General features: G+C 31.2%; 1 protein-coding gene across 2 annotated transcripts; it reads left to right on the top strand.

Annotated features, from left to right (window-relative positions):
- The first annotated feature begins 1,468 nt into the window (after positions 1–1,468).
- Positions 1,469–10,750, top strand: LOC134683020 (uncharacterized). 2 transcript variants are annotated; one of them, XM_063542018.1, is made up of 3 exons: positions 1,469–1,604; positions 5,974–6,944; positions 10,445–10,750. In XM_063542018.1, exons 2-3 carry the CDS (start codon positions 5,978–5,980, stop codon positions 10,690–10,692), a joined length of 1,215 nt encoding a protein of 404 aa, XP_063398088.1. In that variant the 5' UTR covers positions 1,469–1,604; positions 5,974–5,977; the 3' UTR covers positions 10,693–10,750. The 2 variants fall into 2 exon arrangements, with proteins under 2 accessions (XP_063398088.1, XP_063398087.1); XM_063542017.1 differs by lacking the exon at positions 1,469–1,604 and adding an exon at positions 5,259–5,399.
- Positions 10,751–12,507: the final 1,757 nt, after the last annotated feature.

Raw genomic sequence — 12,507 nt, 5'->3', positions numbered from 1 at the left:
ATAATCTGACATATATTTGCTGAGGCAAGTAATAAATGACATAACCAATACTTGGCTCATCTTAGTTATATTATGTTTTTTTTATTATTATTCTCCGTACTTAATTAGACCGTTCAGTTATTTTTGTTCGAGCGCAACTGGTGATTTTTGTATTCCAAATTAACATATTCCTTCAAATCAATATTTAACGAATATTTGTTATACAAGATCTCCTTGCACATCTAATCATGCTGCAATTTCGTCACGTTACAAAAATTGCAGATTGCCATTTATTTCAATCAGCCAATAACAGAGAGGTGAAAGATACCAGAGGAACAATCCAACGTATAAATCGAAGAAAAAAGGAAAACAAAATAATAAAACAAACAGACAAACAGTATAACACAAAACACACCATAGAAAAATAAAGACTTAGCAACACGAACTCAATCAAAACACTAGGGAAGATCTCAGTTACTTAGGAAAGGTTAGCAAATCCAGCTCATCATGTGGCGCCCGTCGTGGTGGTTATGCTAGTACAAACCCGGTAATAAGTCTAATTCGTTAGGTGACTACTTGCAAATGAATTATCCTTTGCTCATTGTTGAAGGCCGTACGGTGACCTATAGTTGTTAATGTCTGTGCCATTTTTGTCATTTTTGTCTTTTGTGGATAGTTGTCTCATTGGCAATCATACCACAACTTCTTTTTTATATCCTGAATCTTTTTGATTTCATATAGTAGGTAAAAAAATATTGGTCATAATTTTACATATATAAAAACGATTTTTCGTTGATCGAATCAGTAAAACAAATCGTTATACTTATTTCCCTTTCAATGCTTACCTTCTTTTCCTTTAAATAGCTGAATACATCAGTAACCAATCTCAAGCTAAGGGGTTTAGTTGAAGGACACATAAATACGGCTTCAAGCAGGTCGAACTATTCGGTTGAAAATAAATCATTCATAGCTATGTTTCTTTTTACAAAAATAAAAGTCAACTGGCTGTTATAAACGAATTTTAATTTCATCATTTTATTTTAATAATGATTGACAAAAGCAAATCGTATTTTTATTATTTTATTTTTAAATCTCATATATGTAGCTAAAACCACTTTAATAAAGAAAACATATTTTTTTAAGTCCTACGGTGACATGGGTGACTTGCGGTTGTTTAAATGTGCGTCTTTTACTGTCCGCGAAAGGTGTATTAATGACAAATATATCATCATACCTCTTTATTTTAACATCTATTATATAACTGTTGATCAAATATTCGTTGAATACTAATTTGAAGCGCAGGCCACATGTTCTTTTGTCTTACATATTATTTGTTTTCTATCCAAGAGCATAACAAAATTTCTAGTTTTATATGATATTTACTATTAAGAAACACGATTTGCATATATCTTCAATCGACATGATAATATATGACAGGATATAATATATGAATGACACAAGCAGATATAAGTATAAAACGCCGGTACAACATCCTTTCCTACTTGTAACCACAATTAAATTCAATGAAAATGATAGGATGATTTTACGGATTGTTACAAATTTTATTTATTCTCCGAAAAGAAAAGGATAAGTCGTCTTAGCACAATCCAGATTTCTACCATTTTGTAAGTCTTATTATTGTTACTTATAAAGAATTATGGTAAATAAACCAGCAATTTTTAACTTGCATAAAAGACTTAAACAATATTATTGTAATTTGAAAAAAATAGGTTACTTAAGATTTACAATACTTATTGGTATTACTTTTGGGCTTGTGAACGAGCACAACAAAAACAAGTCTTTTGACCCGGTTATGTATTGGGATGTATTTTTAAAATATTGCACTTATTTCCTATACAGATTCATTTGGTCTCGACAAACATTCGTTCTTTCATTTAAAAATGAGCAAACAAATATCATAGTCAATTTCTTGTTAAAAAATAATCTATATTTCTTACGGTATTTATTTTGTCAGTATCGAACAATTTAAAAATTCATTGAAACTCTCTGATAACGATTGTGCACGTATCCACTTTGTACTCCCTTCGACGGGATTTGAACTCATTCTACTGTGATATCGTGACAACAAATCGCCTTTCACTGTATCCGACGCGCTAGGTCACTCGACCACTAGACTCTACAAAATAAAGCTTGCGTTGGCCAGGTGTTACCCTTCCTCGTCAGTTTCAATCTGGCATCATAACACAGTGTGTAGAAGTTATGAAGATGGAATTGTAACATATCAGCTGAATTATCTATTGTAAAGTATCCTACAAATTAATGTAAGATCCAGCCATAGAAATATTTATATTATAAGTACGTCTGAACCAGTGACCACTCTACAACATATGTTATTCATCAGATCATTAGCAGTGATTGTGCTAAAAGGCTGATCATACATTCTGTATACATAATTCGTCGAAACATTAGCCAAACAATGTTCGCTCTCTAGATTTACCTTCGCTATATATATGCATTTATATTATTGGCAAATACACTCCTCACCTGTTTATTGTCTAATTAAGTTAATGAGTAAATATAGGTCAATATGTGGGTTTAAATCTAAACTCTTATTCGAATTAGTAAAATAAAGGATCTTCAAACGAAATGATTGTTACGAACATACTTCTGTCTTTTATTAAACCTTTTTTTTTTTTTTTTAAAGTATTCCGTTCAACGTTCAACCCTTTTTAGATCTATGTTATAATCGTTCGTTATGTACAAATTATTGTACCTACTTGTTAAGCTTCCATGTGTACATGGGTACATTGTATTTATTCAGTCTGCAAGAATAAGTCAAAAATCTTATTAAAACAAACTACAAATGTATTTGAAAGAGAGAGTAAATGTCTCATCTAAATATAAATACCGTATATCGAGGTTTATTTCTGCCAGTGTTTAATTTTTGCTTTGTTCGCGGCACAAACAAAAACCTACAGAAACGCGAAAACTTTACCCATCGTAAATTACCCTGCCAATTTCTAGATTTACAGCTGCTTTAAAAATAAGGGTGAAATATCATTATATGTTGATATATATATTAAGTCTTTTATGTATTATTAATTAAGATAATATTATGTGTTTTTATATAAATCAATTTGGCTACCATATATTTCATATGTCATACCTTTCAACAACACAGAAGGCACTGACATGTTTAAAGACGTTTATTAACGAGTCTATTGGTTGTTTTCATAACCTAAGTATTATGAATTAAGCATAAACATTTAAATTAAAATCAATCAGTATTCTAATATGACGTGCTTCTTACGCTTTCTGATAAACTCATGCTCTAAATCCAATAAAATGTTTATATTGACAATTGCTGAATAATAGATTTTATCAAATTGGTATGCATTTAATATATATGTCATTAGCTTAAATACTTAAATAATGCACATGTTGTTACTAATTCATTTATTATGACTGTAATGTGTTATGTGAAATTGACATATTTGACCTCGAAACGACAAGCGTTCCTGATGGCTGTTCAAAACACCTCCCTCTGAAATATCGCAATGACGGTCGTTTGCTTGTTTACAAACATAAAAGGGAGTTTAATTGAAGAGCCTACACAAACGCTCTACACATGGGATAGAGAAATCACCGTAATTTTCGTAATCAGAATCGATATAATTGATGCAATCTATACTTTATTGTAGTTTTAACATGGATTGACATTATGTCCTTGATATGCCCGAGCAATAAAATAAACGTATATTTACAGTCATACGCTAACAAAATAGCCTGTTATATATACCAGCACAGATTTTATCAAAACCTTAATTTTTACCATGCCGCAATGAAATGTGAAAGTTAGTTTTCAGGGCTAGTGTTTATTTTTAACCGATAATCTGTCAGTGAATCAGATTTGTTTTCATCTTTTACCATGCAGTACAGTAATATTTTTCGCATGCTTTTTTGCATTTAGCAAACATTTAATTTGCCTAATTTGTCATCAAATAGTGAAAAATATACGACGACCAAAAACAAACGACATTGTCTATTGTGATGAATTGTCCTTTATATGTAGTTACATCCCAGCTCTATTTTTATACTTCAAAGTTTCTATCTCTGAAATAAATATTGATTGAATAGATCTGTTGTTACAAACAACAATGTTTTGTTTTACCTCAGGATGTGACGAGCGGGGTTTTTTAAGGCCTCTGCTTCTACATCCCGAAAACACAGTACATTGTTATTTATAACAATAGAAATATTTTTTTTTAAAATGACATGAGCATGATAAATTATTAATAGTGTTCACTACAATTTGTTTCAAGATTTAAAAAAAAAAAACATTTTGCGTATGTTAAATTTGTGAATGTTACTGTATATTTGTGTTTATTCTACCAGAACATACCAGCACTTCGAATTGTTTAATATTTAGGGAGCCAAACATAAAAGATTAAAAGTATTGAACTCCATGAAAAAATTCAAAAAAAGACCCTAATCAAACGTTCAAATCAGTAGCTCAAATATATGAAACGAAAGGATAACAAGTGATGTTTCCCTAACTTGGTAGAGGCATTTTCTTATGTAGAAAAAGGTGGATAAAACCCGGTTTTAAAGCCATCTAAACCTCTCACTTGTATGACAGTGGAATAAAATTCCATCATATGAACAACAATGCGTGAACAAAAATAAACAGACACAATAGGTAAAAATGTCAAAATATAGGTACAGCAGTCAACATTGTGTTACTTTCTGAATAAAAAAACGAACGCCTTTGCAACCTACATAGAAACGATATTTTTCATAACAACCGTCATTTTCATCGGTACAGGACATATTAAGTGTGTTACTGTTTTTGATGTCCGGAGCTGTCTGTCGTTAATGAAAGATGTAAGTTGTTGTTCTGGAGTTTGCGTCGATTTTATATTAATTGTTTGTCGTTTTTCTGTGATGAGTTCTCTTACGTGTGTTTGTGCTGAATTTCTATCACGTAATATTGTCATTTTAGCGATATCTTTTAACATTGCCACGTCAACAGACGGTTTAGCTAGCCTTAAAACCAGGTTCAACTCACATATTTTTCTTAAGAGGACCTTCACGCAGTCAGTAATATGACAGTTGTAATCAAATAGTTCATTCCTATGTATATATGATGGCGTTTGCTTTTGTTGCACTTAAATGTCCCTCTTGTTCTTTTGTGTTTCTCGTCAGGTTGATGAGTTATCCTCGGTTTTAGTTTGTAACCTGTTTTTTTTTTTCTTTCTCAATCGATTGATGAATTTTGAACAGCGTTTAATAATATTTCCTTTATTTATCAGGAAAATAAGAAAAGTTGTATCAAACAGCCGGTTGGACTGTATTTACAGCAGTTGTTGTATATATGTACATATAATCTAACCAAATAAAAAGAATATCAGACACAAACTATTTCCAATATAAGCGATAATTCAGCAATTGTAATACATGTAAGTACCGCCGTCCGGAACATGTCATTGCATACGGATAACATTCTTGCTTGTAATTAGCTCTTACGGACAACACGTGCAAGCAGTATTATCAAAAATTTTACCATTTAAACAAAGAAGATGTCCAAAGACACTTAGAAATCACAATAAAATTTGCATAACACAATACTGATATACTTAAGCCAAAGTGCATAGTGATTCGTGTTATAAAGATTGCTAAATATTAATAAAATATTGCAAATGTTACTTTCCTTAAGCTGTTTCTCACGAAATCATCAATAGTTTTATATTTGATTGAAATTCGCCATAATATATAGTGGATTCATTCATTTTCATGGGTACGAATTTCCGCAGATTGCGGAAACCTTGCATTTTCGTGGATATGTGATTTTATGATTCCGCCAAAGTTTGGATACAAATTTAAAGGAACTTGTATTTCGTTGAACACTTAAATACGAGGTTCACATATACCATCGAAACCCTCGAAAATTGTTATCTAACCATAATAATTAATCCATAGTATTTATATTCGACATTCAATGCTTGTTCATGCCCTGATATTACTGTTTTACAGGGAAATGGCATGCAACTCTCCTCTATGCGGTATCTGCGATTCGAGAAATATCTCGGTACCATCTACTGTATGGTGTTTTGATTGTAAAGAAGGGCTCTGTGGAGAATGTAAAGAACATCATTTACTGAACAAAGCATCCAGAGGTCATGGCGTTATACCCGTAAACGAATATCAAAAGTTACCTATAAACTTCCTTCAAATTGCTGCGACATGTATATTACATGGTGAAAAATATCAAGCATACTGTCATGAACACAGGTGTTCATGTTGTACAAAATGTCTTATAAATGAACATAAGACATGCAAAGATGTCGCAGACCTAAATGATTTTATCAGCAGAATAAAGTCGTCAAATATGATTTTGGAAATCGAAACGTCATTGCGCGAGGTTGCTGAAAATTTAAAATGGATAAATATGAATCGAACAGGAAATCTGTCATCCCTTATCCTAAGCAGACAAAAGATTGAGAAGAAAATTCAAGGAGCTAGACAAACAATCAATGAACACTTTGATCGGCTTCAAGATGAAATAATGAAAGAATTAATAAAAATTGAAAATGACCAAAGAAAAAATATAAGCAAACATTTGGCGTTGGTTGAAAGAGAAGAAAAGAAGATAGATGAACTTCAAATTAGTCTCACAATAATAAAAAAACATGCATCCGACTTACAAACGTTCCTTGTCAGTAAACAGATTGAACATGAATTGGTTGATACCGACAACCTCGCACAGTCCATGCAAGAAAATGGCGATCTATCAGATGTCATTATCTCTTTACAAGCTGAGGATTTGGTTAAACGTATCAGCTTAAATAATATTACGTTTGGTGAAATTGTGGTACAGAGAGGCTCGTGTGATACATCTTTAGTCAGACGTAAAAGTAAGCAAGCACAAACTTCTGTTGATGTTTCGAATAGAAATACTTCAAAAAAGAGATATGAAAATATAGAAATTATGGAACATGCGACAGGTTTGTTGACATAATATTGATAATGCATTTCAAAAACACTTCTAAACGCTCCTAAACACTTCTAAACACTTCTAAACACTACTTAACGCCATTCAGATAACTCATGTTACTGTCGGATTCTTTACAAGTATCATCTTCCTCTGCATCTTACGTTACTTAAAATTTACGTGCACCATTATAATAAAAATTAGGTCTATATCGATATTTGAAGAAAAGAAAATACATTGTATTCATATGTTAAACATATCTTTCTCATTATGATATTTTACTTGAAAACTTAAAAGATGTATAATATATGCGATGTCTTACAAGGGTATTGTTTTAATTGTTCTTCAACGAGTGTTGGATTTTTTATTTTTTAAATATTTGCCATTAAAATATTGAAAACAACACGTTATTAATTTCTTGCGTCCGAAGCGCTTTTCTGGATGTACCTTCATCAGGAACGCTCAAAGCCAAACATTTGAAATCCGAAGATATATAAGTACCGAAACCGTTGAAGAGCTGTTTGTCAAAAATACTTAAAATTAATAGCCAAATTCATCTAAAGCCAACTTTGCCTGAGGGAGTTGAAACCTTAGTTTCTTAATAATTTATAAATTTATTAACGGACAATTTTAGTAAAGTTTGTTTAATCATGTCAGTACCGAAATACTGACTACTGAGCTGATGATACCCTCGGGGACTGATAGTCCACCAGCAGAGGTATCGACCCAGTGATGTAAAATATTGAAAACAACACGTTATTAATTTCTTGCGTCCGAAGCGCTTTTCACTAAAGGTTATACTGAAAGGTCCATTTTCAGTTAGGGCTTTATGTTCATGTAGTCTAAGTAATGCCACTACTATAGCGTTAGCCTGTCATACTGCGTTTGTGGGTTATAATCACGCTCAATGCAGATACGGTCTACTTCATCTTCATTCACCTGGACTTTTACTTGTCTGACAAAGTTCGGTGACTCACTTACACTCTAAAACAAATAGTAAGAAAGAAGCATTAAACACCAACTCTTAAAAAAACAATTATTAATGCCTTGTATAAAATTGCACTGTTATATGGAACTCTCAAGTAAATTTAAAAAGGGGAAAGTCAATAAAAAAAAAGACAAAATTAAACACTCGACTATATTTAATAACATAACAACTGGGAGAAACTGTCATAGTCCTAACCTGGTACACGAACCGTCTGGAGAAAATGGTGTGATAAACCTCTAAATCAAAATAAATTTGTTTATAGTTCTTTTACAAAGATTTGTTACACAATATTTTTATACTTGCTACAATGTTGAGATTTTCAAAAAACAATTGCTTGTTCAAATAATCTCGTCTATCAAATGGCAATATTATCATATATTAATAGCAATATTCTCATAATAAATATTTTGTAACTCAGATGTAAACCATTCTTACTAAGTTTTGGGAACTTTACATTACAACAACTTTTGACATAAAATGCATTATAAACAATTGCTTTTCATTACAATGTAAAAAGAATTACGCAAAAGACACAACCAATAAAAGTTCTCTCCACATTACATATAGAGATATAGATCATATACTTACAACTGTATGAAAAATAGTAAAACTATTAATGCATGCTACTTATGAGTACTAACAAACAAATACATATTTACAGAATGTATATATCATATTTTAGTGTGAAGATAATCAATCATCTGTTATTTAAGTACTAGGAGACATGTAACCGTCAAAACCATTGATAAGTAAATGGAAATATACTAGGCAACAAATGAAGTGTGAACTACAATTTATCATTATATGAAATAAAAAGAAAAACTATTGAATTATGCAATAAAAACATGCATTTACATAGCAAATTCATATGATTAAAAAAATCTGACCAAAGTTGAAAGTTTCAATGTACCGAATTATAAGTCAGAGCGGTCAAATCTATTTAGCAGAAAATGATGACCAAAGTCGGCACTTAATTTATGAAGATGAGAATCAAGTATTCACTAATCTGCAGCGACATTCAAAATCTTAATGTTTAAATTGTTTAAGTCATATATCGATTTTTGAAATCGCAAAAAAAGTCCCCAAAAAGTTTATCCCCCCCCCCCTTCAATCAATGGTTTTGGTAAGCAAATAACATTCTGTAAAGATTAAATCAATAGGGCAATTATTTACATGGGTACAGTGTATCCAATTTCATTTTATATGGAAAATTTTGTCTTGTATCAATTCTTCTGTTGACTAAGATTGAGATGGATATTGAAATTGTGTCAAAGAGACAACAACCCGATCAAAGAGAAAACAACAGAAGAAGGCCACCAATGGGTTTACAATGCAGCGAATAACTCCCGCACTCAGAGACGTTCTTCAGTTGACTCCTAAACAAATATGTATACTAGTTCAGTGATAATGAACGACATCATAAACTTCGAATTAAACACAAAAATTCTTATAAATGAGATAATGTAATAATAAAGAAAATATGATCACATTGATAAACAAAACGGTGAATGTCACCAATATATTTCAGAACAGATTCAGAAATTAAAAAAAAAGTTTCCAAATTGTCATCGTCAACAGTTATGACAAAATAATTATTCATTACTGTAAGTTCAATCATTTGTATGGGTAACAATTTTTGTGGGTTGAGTAGAACTAGCATGTTAGTATATATATAATCTCGTTGTATGACAAAGTCTGCGCACATTCTTTTAGAAAACCTGTAGTTTGGTAAACAATTAAATTCGTGGGTCTTCTATTCCCACGATACTCAAGAAATTTGTATCCAACAACTAAATATGAATCAACAATATCGTGTTAATGAAATCGATCATTGTTTTAGTGCATACAACAAATATTGATCATCTTTGAGCAATATGAAGATCACAACTAATAGTGCTAGCTAATAAATACTTTTTGGTTTAAATGAAACTAGGAACATAATGTTATTTGATTTCAACAAACGTAATATTTCTTTATTTTTTAACACGTGTAATGGACATAGATTCCGAATACTTATTTCGGAAGTTAAACTATGAGTTTTTGACTATAAATGGAAGTAGTATTTTACATGTTTTAATCTAAAAAAAGGTAGAATGATTTGTATCTTTTTATACCTTCAACGAATATTTAAATGGGAAAGTGTACAATTAACCCTGAATTTGAAAAAAAAAACTCATGACTTAAAAGGTTACTAAACTAAAGTATGCATTTAAATCGAGGTGAATAATTACCTTGCACATTTCACTATTTTGTGCCCAGAAGCACGTGTCATTGAACATTGAAATCGTCCAGGTTGTTCCTTAAAACAATAACCTATTGCTTTGCAATGAAAGAACTTCATATAGGTGTTTACAATATTATAAAACAGGTTACGCGGTTAATATCTGTATACGGACCTTAACAATATTTAAAGAAGAACATAAAATGTTTATAATAATTTAATTGTGTTATAATTTGAAATATGTTATAACTTATATTGGAAAGTACTATCAGAAAAATGCACCTATGATTTTTTTTCATTTTAGATCTGTGTTTTAATGTCGTCGTAAAACCAGGAAAAGATGCTCTGAGATTTGGATTGAAAGGACAATACAGGCTGTACGTTACAAAACAAGGTTTTCAATTAGAAGACACCGAGACAAACACGTTAAAATATTATTGGCCACATAACATAGTACGTCATTATGGAAGATCAGAAGAAGGAATCGTGATCGAATTAGGCAGAAGGTCTCTTTTAGGACAAGGGACATTCACGTTTTTGTGTGATCCATGAGTTTATCAATTAAGAAAGATAGTTTTACCCACATTTTAAATTCACGATTAAATCTTGATTTTTTTTGTTATTAAAGAAGGCAAATAAACACAGATGCTCGAAAAAAACAACATACAAAAAAAGACTGTAAAGTAAACACTGTATGACTAAAGTGTATTGCAGTAATTTTACTACTTAGGACTCGTCGATAGGGAACAACATTTTTTATCTCGTTTCAAAGTATCTAGCATATTAAGGTTTTATTGTTATACATGATTAAACAATCAAATTTGTATTCATATGAATGCGGATTTTTGGGAAGAGGAAAGATAACTCTATTGTTTCTTTTATACATTACATGTACATGCTTTTTTCGATTTCTAAGTAGAATATTAACTGTAATAGAGTTTTTTCTTTATTGTGATTTAATGCTATTGTTTCAGAAAAAGGTGAAGATTTGGTACCATTAAAACGTTTAATCCCGGTGCAAATGTTTGTACCTGTCCTAAGTCAGGAATCTGATGTACAGTAGTTGTCGTTTGTTTATGTAATTTATACGTGTTTCTCGTTTTCCGTATTTTTATATATATTAGACCGTTGGTTTTCTCGTTTGAATGGGTTAACACTAGTTATTTTGGGACCCTTTATTGCTTGTTGTTCTGTGTCAGCCAAGGCTCTGTGTTGAAGGCCGTACATTGACCAAAATGGTTTACTTTTATAAATTGCTATTTGGATGAAAGTTATCTCATTGGCACTCACACCACATCTTTCTATATCTAGTGTTTGTTTTTCATTATTGGTGTAATTGCTGTTAATAGCAGAAAATGTAGATCTTTATATTGAAGATATCTACATGTTCAATCTAAAGCTACTACAATTTTATGTCCAGAGCGCTTTTGATTAAAATCAAGCCCCACAATTGAAAATAATTACCAATTTACGATGTGATTTTCATATTAAATGCATCTAAGTTTATGATGGTTGGGCCAGAAATATGAAGAGAATCCGACGAAAAATGAAGGTTATTCCGGTGGCAAATTTAATAAGGACTATCTTAACAAGCCTTCTCCACGATGATATTGTTCCCAATGTATTTTTTTTATCGTCAGTGTGCTCATCAGAAGTAGTAATGAGTTGAACATTTTATTCAAATTTTTATGCGTTTGAATATCAAGGCTCTATCCAAGCGACAAGAGTTGAAAAGCGGTATATCACAACTTCCCTTTGTCGCCAAAAATGCCCGTATTTTATATTATTCATCCAAGATTTCGATAAGTGAAAACCCCCATTCATAAATTCAAGAGGATCTTAGAAGAAAGTATTAACCTATGAAGCGACAACATTACCTTCAAATATGTTAAGATATGTACACCGCTCAAATACAGTTCGTCATTCAAATGATTTCTGATTATTTAGCATTGAAATATATATCGGATCTGACAAAAAAAATGAAACTTCATCTCAGATAGACGGACTGAATGAATTCAGGATGGGACAATTAAAACATCATCCTTCGTTTTAATGGTCTATTAATTATGCATAGACGAACCCGCAATAAAAAAAAACGGACAAAATTTGAGAATTCAAGTAAATGTAACTTTAAAAAACACATATTTAACTTTGTCCTATAAATATTGGCCTTAGCAGCCGGTGTTGATGTGGTTCGACTTCTTGATCTGGGTTTTTTTTCCATTCAAGTTTTTTTTTCTATCACTTTGTAAAGTAGCTACTTGCTCATACTTCACTTGTATTTGAAGTGTTTCTTCCTTTATCGTTCAAAGTTCAAATGAAAATTTTTAATACAAAAGTTATCGTTGCTTAAAGAAAAAAATGATG

Source organism: Mytilus trossulus, chromosome 9 (assembly GCF_036588685.1).
Source record: "Mytilus trossulus isolate FHL-02 chromosome 9, PNRI_Mtr1.1.1.hap1, whole genome shotgun sequence".
Lineage (NCBI taxonomy): Eukaryota > Metazoa > Mollusca > Bivalvia > Mytilida > Mytilidae > Mytilus > Mytilus trossulus.
The sequence above is the reverse complement of the archived record's forward strand: the minus strand, read 5'-3'. Positions and strand labels throughout refer to the sequence as shown.